At 33.2% G+C, this 11,123-nt stretch overlaps 2 protein-coding genes across 3 annotated transcripts; one reads left to right on the forward strand and one right to left on the reverse strand.

The window, feature by feature from the left end:
• Positions 1–895: 895 nt before the first annotated feature.
• LOC109340009 (protein DCL, chloroplastic-like) lies at positions 896–5,116 on the forward strand. Of its 2 annotated transcripts, XR_002106739.1 has the most exons (4): positions 896–1,481; positions 2,978–3,092; positions 4,663–4,915; positions 4,958–5,116. XR_002106739.1 is itself a non-coding variant. In XM_019577567.1 (3 exons), the coding sequence occupies exons 1-3, from the start codon at positions 1,090–1,092 to the stop codon at positions 4,837–4,839; spliced, it is 684 nt and encodes a 227-aa protein (XP_019433112.1). In that variant the 5' UTR covers positions 896–1,089; the 3' UTR covers positions 4,840–5,079. The 2 variants fall into 2 exon arrangements, 1 of the variants encoding a protein (XP_019433112.1); XM_019577567.1 differs by having other exon boundaries at positions 4,663–5,079.
• Positions 5,117–8,809: 3,693 nt separating this feature from the next.
• Positions 8,810–10,348, reverse strand: LOC109340004 (transcription factor HEC2-like). Its single transcript, XM_019577562.1, has 2 exons — positions 9,741–10,348; positions 8,810–9,287 (listed from the first exon to the last, which is right to left on the reverse strand). Exons 1-2 carry the CDS (start codon positions 10,060–10,062, stop codon positions 8,896–8,898), a joined length of 714 nt encoding a protein of 237 aa, XP_019433107.1. The 5' UTR covers positions 10,063–10,348; the 3' UTR covers positions 8,810–8,895.
• Between the last annotated feature and the right edge of the window lie 775 nt (positions 10,349–11,123).

Raw genomic sequence — 11,123 nt, forward strand, 5'->3', positions numbered from 1 at the left:
ATTCTAGATCAAACATTTTCCAATTTCTATACCGAATTCTCAAACTAGTTCAGCATGAAGATTAAGCACACTTGCAGAATAAAGAGTAGTGTTTCAATAAAATCTTGTCTGATGTGGAACAAAAATAAATAGTCAGCTACAAAGTGAATCTTAGTCCAAATTGGTGGATTCCAACACATAGATGTAACAGTTATTGTTGTCACTTTGGTGCCTTCTACATTTACTTCAATAAACAATTTGTGAAACATGTTGAAAACAAATAGGGATGGGATTATAGGAAAAATAATTTTAGTTTTTTATTTTCTAAAAAAGGGTTTAAATCTAAACTCCTAAACTATCCTTCTATATCAACATTTTTTAATAACAACAAGACATTAGTCCAATAATATAAGACTCTTAGATACAAGAAACGCTAAAAAATCAAGGGCATGCTTCCTTAAAGTAATATTGGTTAGGAAGGAAAGTCACGGGAGCACATCTTTTATGTCATTTTTTTTTACCACTTCATATATCATTAATTATAATTGGTTGAAAAAATTATTTAAATCAAAATTATAATTATTAAATATTTTTGTTGCCACACATAAAATAGTGAGACAACAGATGTGCTATCGAAAATCACACATCCAAAAAAAGATTAGTTGATTGGTAGTATAAAAGACCACTTCTTAGTAGAAAAACAAATAACCAAGTCTAACCACAACTCAACCCAGGTTAAGTTGGGCTTTAGTGTGCATGGGCTTTCAGGCCCACTTGTAGAAGAAATTTCTGGGTTGGGTAAACTATTAGCCCACCAAATATTGGGCCAAAATATTCCATCATCTTTGCCTGAACACCACAAAGAAATTATATAAATAAATAAATAAATAAATAATGAAAGGCAAATGAGTACTCACATCACAAGTGGCAACTAAGGAACCAAGTTTGGTTCGTTATCCTTATTCCTTACCAACACCATTACCAGTTACCACTCTCGTCACTTTTCCTCTTTTACACTCTTCTGCATATCAAAACATACACCTCTATTTCACAACCTTATTCAACAAATAAACCAAAGCATGTTCTATAATTGAGACATAGTTTTAAAACATGTTTTCTTTATGTCCCAAAACTTTCATTTACCCTACCTCTTCTTTCTCTCACCATGCTCCATTACTCTTCTCTTTCCATTTCTTCACTAACCCATTTACCTTTCATCCTCGTATCTCTGCACTGAAAGCATCAGCTTCAGATGGGGATAATGTGCTTGGGAAACCGTTGATTCATCAGGGAAAAGAGTTCACCACAATTTTGGATGAACAAGGTGATAATGATATCATAGCAATGAAGAAAACGAAAGCTTATGCATATGAGGAGGTAGAAGAAGATGATGATGATGATGATAGTGTTGAAGAGGAAAAATGGGTTGACTGGGAAGACCAGATTTTGGAAGATACTGTTCCTTTGGTTGGCTTTGTCAGAATGATTCTTCACTCTGGAAAGTATGTTTTTTTTTTTTTTGTTTTTTTTCAATTCTACTTATTAATCATTGATATTATACTTGGGAGTTAAGGAAAATGTAACTGGGAAAAGTAAAATTTTGTTGCATAACTATAAGACCTGTAATGCTATATGAGACTGAATGTTTGGTGGTGAAATGACAATAATAGAATAAACTCTATGAGTTCATTCCATATAATCTTGCCTTATGTGCTTTGGGCATGTGGGGAACACTTCATTAAGGAGATAGTCCAATTGTTAGAGGCAAAAGGAGAGTAAGATAAACTATTGGTGAAATTATTAGTGGAATTTTAATATCAATGTTTTGTCAATGGACATGATTTATGAATTATGATGAACATTATATGTCATTTGATCCATGTAGCTAACCCTAGCAAGTGGGAATAAGGTTTGGTTGTTGTATAGATACTTGTTGGATTGTTTGTGTGTGTGTATTTTTGCCTAACTCCAATGAATGTGTTCATTGATTGTGCGTGTGTTCGTCATCATGTAATTGTTCTATGCATTGCCTATATGATACTTGACATTTGCAATTGCTACTTTTCTCTTGATTATGATACTAGAAAGTAGAAACCTTTTATTTGTCAACTATCATGGTTTAGTTTGTGTATCTTCTCTCACAAATGTAGTTATATATTGCACATTTTTTCAGGGCAAATCAGAAAAATGATATATAAGACTACCTAACTCATGCGTAATACAGAACTCATACTAACTCTTGAGATTCAAATTTATCAAGCATAAAACGTGACATGTAACACTTAAATCATCAATAATTTTTTCAAGTACTTAAGCTTCATTTACTTACTTCCTCAAATATGATTTCAAAGCTATATATTCAAAAAAAAATAATAACAATGTGAAAAATACCTTAAGCTAAGTAAACAAGACACAATATCTAAGGTCTAAACAAGTTAGGAGTGCAATAGTTATGGATTCCTCAGTTTCATTCCAAAACTTAAATTCCTTGTTACCTGCATTTATATTTGGGAGTGTGGCTAGATGAGTCACACTACGACATACATCTAGGGTTCTATCTGTAAACAATTTGCTACAAACAAACAAACAAAAGCAAGAGGGAGAAAGAGTAGTTGGATAAAGGATGCTGGAAATGTCCTCTCTTCGGCGAGAGACTACTGATATAGTGTTCTGCCATTTTCAATATTGACATGTTGATGTTGTGTGCTTTAGATCTGGGCAAATATGAAGCAAGCAAGGCAAGAGGGATTTTATTAGTCCAAACTCCATTGTCATGGGAAATTAAGGCAACCCTTTTTCTATGGTCACATGGAGGTTTAATTGCCTAGCATTTCATAGATAGGGAAAAGGGAACAAAAAATAATGCCATTTACTAGTTACTACTAATTAATCTCCTTACACAAAACCAGTCCTTTCTAACCATTTTCATGTATGTTCATGTTCTGTTTTTTTACTGTTGGAAACTGAAATAATACCTTGTTATGATTTCATTCCGTAGATATGAAAGTGGAGAAAGACTAACTCCAGAGCATGAGAAAGTCATTCTCGAGAAGCTACTTCCCTTTCATCCAGAACATGCGAAAAAGATCGGCTGTGGAATTGATTATATCACGGTATCTCCCTCTCTCTCTTTCTCTGTCTCTTTCTTTATCTCATTCTCTGTCTCAGACATACACACACACATCACAGCAGGTGTACTGCTTTTGTTCACAGAAAGCTTCCCAATGTTATGATCTTTTTTGGGTTGAGTCAAATAATTATAACATGTTTTTTAGTTTTAGCAACCTATTGGATGTATGACGGTGACATCAGTTGTTGCCTAATGCTAAGATTTTATAACCTTTATCCATAAAAAAATTAAAAGAGCTGCAAGGCTAATCTGACCCGCTAAAAATATGATTTGTCTCTTTTAAATAAATTGCAGGGTGCACTTTACTGATTAAATTACAAGAGGGTAGCTATTGATAAGGGAATCAAGGGACTTAGTTTTTGTTAATTCATAGCTTGGTATGTGGTTGCTTTTAGTTTAAGAAAGTTCCAAGCCATCAATTTGGTCATCGATGGTGATCCACTCCACACTTCACTTTGTGAAATTCTCCTTGCATATTAGAGGCCCCTAATCCTTAATAGAAGTAATCTAATTGCAAGTTATTGCATGATTGCATCCCATGATGTGCTAATGACTGAACGTAAATATTCTTGCTTTCACTTGGCTTTGCAATGTATTGAGTCTCTGGTAAGGCTAGGTTCTTTCTGCTCTTCATCTTGAAGTTTTCTTCATTTTACTCTTTCTAGCATATAACTCACTTGATGCTCCAAATCCAACAACTTAGCTTGATCTTTCTCTCATCCCGATGGAGTTATGAATTCACATAGTAAATGTATTTAGTGAGCTTATACCCCTGTAAAGTCTTTTGCACCTAGCTAGATTACAGTTTTTGGCCATGATGCTACCCTCATCTGTACTGTCTTTGATGCTGAAAAGGGTGTAAATTGATTGGATTCTGGTAGGCTAAACCCTATTAATGAGGTCGGGGCTGGGGAAAACAATGGCCCAAAGACCTGGATGGTTTATGTGTGGAGAAAGAAGAACAGTAACACCACTGAGTGCTGAGAGTTAGTTACAGGCCATTACCACCAGTTGTGTGTTGGGTTCTGATGGTTACAGGCAAATACCACTAGTCCACTAGTTGAATGTCGGGTTCTGATGCAGGGAAAGTTATTAAATTGTGTAGATTTAGTTGGAGTCTCATTTGGCCAGTATGTGAGTGTTTTGTGACTGAGATAGAGCTGCGTCTCAACGTTAGGGGCAGTGCACTGTGTTTCTTCAGTGTTTCTCGTGTTTTCTGGTGTATTATCCGCATATATACACCATTTTAATATCGATAATTCAATAAAGCACTAGCAGTTTCAGTTCATATCTGGGTTTGGTTCTTGAGTCTTATCAGATCCACTTATCCCTTGCTAGGCTAAAGAAAAGGCAATGCAAATAATGGCTTCTGATCTCGAACGGTCTTCCATAGCATTCCAATGCTATGCCTTATTATTATCATTTAAAATAAGCAGTTACTGCATTTGTCTCTTAAACACTCTCCAATTTGGTTTTTCTTGGGTGGCTATAACACTTGCTCTGTGGACTTTATATGTTGCTGAAAATATTATCGTTCTCTTTTCCCATGGCAGATCGGATATCATCCTAATTTTGACCGCTCACGGTGCTTGTTCATAGTACGCAAAGACGGAGAGCTGGTTGACTTTTCATTTTGGAAATGCATAAAGGGTTTGATCAGAATGAATTATCCATTATATGCAGACAGTTTCATTCTGAGACATTTCAGGAAGCGCAGTCCTAGTTTATGAGGTTGGAAATGTCTTTTGCTGTTTGTACCATCACAACATTTTATAATAGAGTTTGATCCCCCTCCCCCTTTATTTTTTATGCTTGGTGGCATTCCCTTTTAATGGTCTTCTGAAAGAAAAAACTGGTATAGAAATTTCTGGAGTTTAAAAGAATGGTCAGCATTTTGCCCCTCTATAAAAAAGATTGTCACCAATGTTGGAAAGTGACTTCATTCTATTGCTGACAATGTTTAGGTGATTTAAAAATGTGGGAATGTAGATTGTGTATATAGATCTCTGATATTCTGCATTTCAGTTCAATGGTATTAAGTTTTAACAATCAAGGAGTAAGGGGTTTTAATTGGTTGTTATGTTTTTTAAGGAGAGGGGTTGTTGTTTTAAGGTTGGGACATATAATAGCTTCTGGCAGTAAATGAACATACATAGTAATTTACTAATTGCAACAATTGATGAATTGCTTGCAAAGGGGGTCAACTATAAACATTTCAAGCAAATTGTTTCAGCTCATAAATAATTGTCCCTAATCAATATGCTCCTTATTAGTAGTCTTTTTTTTTTGTACTACCAAAGTATTTCCTCACCTTTTTAGATAGGGAACTAATCCCTTTCGGGATTTGTGTCTTCCCCTTCCAATAAGTGTCGCTTCTAGGAATCAAACCATCAACCTTAGGAACTCAGTGGGGTCTTACATTAGATCAACGTCTTGTTGGTTTATTAGTAGTCTTTGAAGCCAGTAAAGGTAGATCTCAATTTGTTTGATCATCATTTTGAAACAATACTCCACTTTTCCTAATTTATAAGTCATCTTTTATAGAGCATAGGATTCTTTTAGAAGGAAAGGATTATTAGATAAACTAAGTTATGGTTCATGACAGGTTTGTGTTATTTACTCCAAAGCATAAGCTTAAATTATGTGAGAATGAAGCAACATGTTGAACGTCTTTCTAAAAGGTACAACACAATTGAGAGATGGCTATCTTCCTCAAGTATGATATTGATAGTTTGATACATGTTCTGTGTATAACAAATGATTTATTAGTATAGGTATATTTTAGTAGTGATCTCTACATGAATCAGAAAATAAAGATCACCCAATTGTAGTTTTCATCTTTGTGGCAATCACAATTTTCTCTATCACCACCATCTATGCAATTAACATCATCATTATCATCACCACAATTGTTACTATTATCACCACAACCACCATTTTCATAATGATTTTCACCATAATCATTGATATCATCGTTGTCGTCACAAATATTATCATCACCATTACTATCGTTACTTCTTCATCGTCGTTGTCATTCTCAACACCACTATCATCAAATTACCATTGAAATCACAATCATTGTAGACATCACCACCACCAGATTCTTTTTATATGTCTAATTCTGTTTAAATCTACAACAAACACCAAAGAATAGGCAAAACAAATTTTTTTTACCATGATTTAACTATTTGGCCTATGTTGTTCTCCATGTGTATCTAACAATGGGTATCAAAGATATCCTTAATGATTACTCAAGACAAAACACATATTCTTTTTCTTTATAAGTGTAGTCTTAGATTCTTTTTCACAAATCAAAAAGTTATTTATTTTTTGTTTTTAACAAAATTGATAGTGTTTTCCTATAGCCTTCTTAATTCCTCTTCCAACTACTTCATTCACAATTATGTTTTCTCTCCATCAAGGTATAATGAATAAAAAATATTAATATTGTTAGGTTTATTTTAGTTGAACTCCCACATTAAAAAAACTCATGAAACTAATGTCTTGTTTTTTTTTTCTTCTTTCCATTTTGGACTATTATTATGTATTGATTTTCCGAGGTGGAGAACCACATAGGATTAAAAGTTGAGAAGGTTGATGAAGATCACGTGTGAGGGTGTTGAAGAACAAAAACATCATCATCGTGTCTGGTCGTAAAAACAACCACCACAATATGTCAGATAATCACGTGGATTCTCATGCAATCCTCTATCACTCTACTTGCTATACTCACACACAAGCCTATGCACACTTTTCTAACTTTGTTGCCTTACTCAACCAAACAGAGACAAGATTCATAAGAAAACAAGAGGGAAAAAACTAATAACAATGCAAACACAGCTATTCCTTTTAGGTGGGTAGGGTTTTGGGCAGAGAAAGTATTTATAGATTATTTACTAACGAGAGTTTATGATCTTATACATTATTTGCCAATTCTTTATCAACTAGATCAACATTTTTTTTTGTCAAAGACACTTCCTTAGCAAGAAAGTTAGTTTATATGGTGAATCAAGGGCTGACACACATTATAGTGAGAGTGTACACACCTCTAAAAATTTGTATGTATTATTCATATAGTTAATATTTTTATACTATTGGTTATATAAAATTACACTATTGTCACTCATTTGTCATATTCTGGTACATTATGGACAACTTAATCAATATTATCAAATTAAGATTAGTCATTGATTTAGTTAGGTTATTGGATCAATCCTCGGATTAGTGGGCCATTAGTTTAGTTAAATCAATTTATACAAAAAAAATTAACAATATTATAATAATAATTGACATTATGTAATAATTTTATACTTTGGATTTACAAAACATTAATTAAATAATAAACTATAAGAAGTTTTTGTATAACAAAATGTCACAAATAAGTAAGAAGCGTCATCAAACAACATAGGTTTTATGTTTTAATAGCAAGAAAAGTGGACAACCAAGTTTAAAACTTAATTAAATAACTACAACAAACCTATCAAATGACATCCAAAATCCCAAACTCCAATAACAACAAACATAACTAAAAACTATTTGAAAACACAATATTTCTTTTTCCTCCTAAGTGGACATATATTGACGTTTTCTTAAATATAAATTGATTGAATCAATCGATCGAAATACTGGTTTTATGGATAAAATAATCGAGTGATTGATTCATACTAATTATGATTTATGATCAATTGGATGAGCGGCTCAGACGAGTTAGGTATATGTTTTAGGTCAAACGAATCGATCTGAGCCATATTTAATAATACTACAGTCAATACAACTTGAACCCCAATCCTCAGTCATGAATCAATCACACTGGTGAATAAATAATGCATATATAAGCCTCGTAAATAATTATATCCTTTTAGAAAAAACTAATAATATATGTAGTTCTTTAAATAATATATTATTTGAATGGCATTTTAATTTTTAAAAATTATTTGTATGGTTATAATCTATCTTGCATTATTAAGAGCTAAAATCTTTTGGGAAAAAAAAGCTAAAGGCCTTTAACAGGTTGTGGCAGCCTCTTTTACAACTATATCCACCGTGCACAACTTGTCCTCTTCAAAATTTCAGTGTCAGAAATCCAGACCAGTGTTCACCCATTATGGCCGTATAGGTGTCCCAAACAGCGGGAGCTTACAAATCTCTCGTTGCCTCATGATCTCAACCAATAATTAAATATTAAGTCATATGAGATATGGAACTAAATTTTCAATATATATTTAACAAGAGTCTTATTTGAGTGTCTGAAGTATGTGCTTAATCAAGAATTTAATCCTAGTTGGACAACTTTTAATTTGTGCATACAAATACAATATTTCGCCCTTATAACAAGTATCAAATCAAATCAAACAAACACTTAAAAATCCACACTACACGAGGAGGGTGAAGGATAGATTTGAATAAGGATATTTTTCATTAGCAAAGAGACAAATACTTGATTTTACATATACTTTTAATGACAGAAGTGTTATTACATTGTATATAAAAGAATAAAAATGTCTTACCAATCTTTATTTAGTAAATTTACATGTTACATTTTGAAGCCCTAGTTGCATCGGGAACAAGTGAAATGTCTAACCACAATTTATTTATTTCTAATTATTGGTAACAGATGAGTACAAATGGGATTTCAAACTAGTAGAAGCCTGAATAAATTTATGTTGGACAGCTAGCATACCTAGAGATATAATAAAAATACATAGGCTAAGACATAAGACATTGGAGTATTATTTAATTAAACTAATTAGTTATACATGCTAAACCTTAATCATATTAATTATTAGTCATGCATAATCTCCATAATACTCAACATTTCCTGATTGATAAGGTTTAGGTAGAGGATTCATTGTAGCATGAACTGGCCTTGTATTACTTGTGACAGAAACTCGTTGGAGTGATTGGACCTGAGATTTGAGAAACTTGACGTAGTGAATAGCTTCATCCAACATTGAAGCAGTGTCCATTTTAGTTCCTCCAGGCACGAGTCTCTGAAGTATTCTTATCTTCTCGCTTATCCTTTCTCTACGGTGGCGTGCCGCCACGCTTTGAGGATCCTTTGAAATCTTCACGTTCTTCCGCTTTCGTGGCTTCACTGACTCAGGGTCTATGTGTATTGGTTGCATGGACGCTATTCTGAATATCATTTCCCTCATTGCTGCCATTGATTTCCGCTTCTCTGAAGAGGCCAATACAAATCAAAATTAGAAAGTCAAGCAATAATTTTAGAGTATAGTGAAACCCCTAGATTTTAATGATTTCTTTTTATGTGTATACAAACAAACCCTAACTTATATATACATCTCACCCTTAAAAGACGAATATAATGTTGTAAGGAGGAGATCTAACGCAACGGTAAGATTGCTATGGATTGTTCAAATCCTAAAAACAAACTCTCTATTTAAAGGGTAGGGTCATGTTCATCTATGTTATCCGAATCTTATTAAGTGAAAGTATCATGTAATGACCTGCCTTTTTATATTGGTTTAATTTACTTCTAATTTTAAGTATTCTATCACATTACTTGTATCATTATTCATTACAATATATTAAATTATACATTGATAAACAATTTGATTTTCAAATAAAGATGATAAGGACTAAGTAAAAATACTTAAGCGACCATATGTACCATAAGGGTTTGCGGTTTCACTCATGTACAACATGGCTGGTGGAGTTTGTTCTTGTTGTTGAAGCACTTGAGTAGGGTTATTGGTAAAAGATATTGCAGTGGATGGTGAGTTTGTGAATGAAGACCATGGCATAGGAGGGTTATTAATTAAATCAGCTAGTGACATATTATTGCGGATGCTGTTAGCAGCGCCGCCACGAAGCTCAGACGGTGGAGCAAACACCGCAACGGTATCGTTTTGGCCGTAAACTTCAGAGAATTCTGGAAACTCCATCATCATCATGTCCATATCCACAGAAGGTGTAGAATTTAACTGTTCCATCTAATTTAACGGGAATGGTAGAAGAGAGACAAGTAAAGTTAAAATCTGAAGAACAAAAAGGTAAGGTAAGGGGAAAAAGAGAAAAGGATGAAGAAGTATTTAAAGGGTGGCTGAGAAAATGATCAGAGGAGGGACAGAGAGAGGGATGGGAAAGAAAAAGAAGTAGTAGTGGTGGAAGAAAGGTTGTATCAGAATGTGCAGTGAGTACTGAAGGCCTATAGGCACAGGTGACCTAAGAAAGAAGGACACATAGGTAGTGATAAACCAATAAAAAAAGTCATGTTTCAATCCCTTAGAGGGGGTGACTCTAAATATTATAAATTTATAATAACTGGTTCCTCATGGCATATTATATTTCCTTATTATTTAAAATAACCATATTAATTAAGGTATGTTCTTCATATTGTTTTCAAAATCTCTGAACATCAAGATGCATAAGGTGTTTAAAAGTTAAGGATGGAGGACTTAGGAACGGAAGTGGTAAAGATATTGATGGTTCAAATTCGAGATAGAAAGATTATTCGTCTTAAATAATGTTTATTCTGTCTCTGACAAATCAGAATGTTACGTTTTATTTTTAAAAATTTATTTTTATTCATGTAACAATATGTGATTGATCTGAGTGAAAGAATGTGATATAGAATAAATGATGTATATCCTCAAATCTCACCCACCATAAAATACTTACATTAAAATTTTATTACACCACAAGATTGTCTTAGTATCAATTTATAATTTCTTCTAGCCTCCCCTTCTCTTTTTCTTTCTAAACTTCTGTAAATCTTTTTACTTTTAATAATATCTTTACCTTTTGCCGATAAAAAAACATTTGCGTATGAAAAATGCATAATCTATCTTTAATTTGATAGGAGGAATAAATTAATCATGAACATGCAAATTGATCGACTTAAACACCAGAAAAATCTAAACATATGTACCTTAAGCGGTAGAGTGAAGCTGCAAAGCTCATTCTTAGTTCAAGTACTTTTTACGCTACAAAGTTGCTATGATTTGAACTCTCATTGGTTCTTTACATTTCCAAATTAGGAAAGAATCTTGAT

This window comes from Lupinus angustifolius, unplaced genomic scaffold (genome assembly GCF_001865875.1).
Source record: "Lupinus angustifolius cultivar Tanjil unplaced genomic scaffold, LupAngTanjil_v1.0 Scaffold_126_1, whole genome shotgun sequence".
In the NCBI taxonomy this organism is placed as follows: Eukaryota; Viridiplantae; Streptophyta; class Magnoliopsida; order Fabales; family Fabaceae; genus Lupinus; species Lupinus angustifolius.

What these genes read in the sequence shown, in the direction of transcription:
- LOC109340009 (XM_019577567.1), top strand. Translation starts at nt 1,090, where the DNA reads ATGTTTTCTTTATGTCCCAAAACTTTCATTTACCCTACCTCTTCTTTC. An exon ending in ATGATTCTTCACTCTGGAAA is followed by an intron (nt 1,482 to 2,977) that starts GTATGTTTTTTT and finishes TTCATTCCGTAG; the next exon opens with ATATGAAAGTGGAGAAAGAC. An exon ending in GTGGAATTGATTATATCACG is followed by an intron (nt 3,093 to 4,662) that starts GTATCTCCCTCT and finishes TTCCCATGGCAG; the next exon opens with ATCGGATATCATCCTAATTT.
- LOC109340004 (XM_019577562.1), bottom strand. Translation starts at nt 10,062, where the DNA reads ATGGAACAGTTAAATTCTACACCTTCTGTGGATATGGACATGATGATG. An exon ending in TGAAACCGCAAACCCTTATG is followed by an intron (nt 9,288 to 9,740) that starts GTACATATGGTC and finishes TGGCCTCTTCAG; the next exon opens with AGAAGCGGAAATCAATGGCA.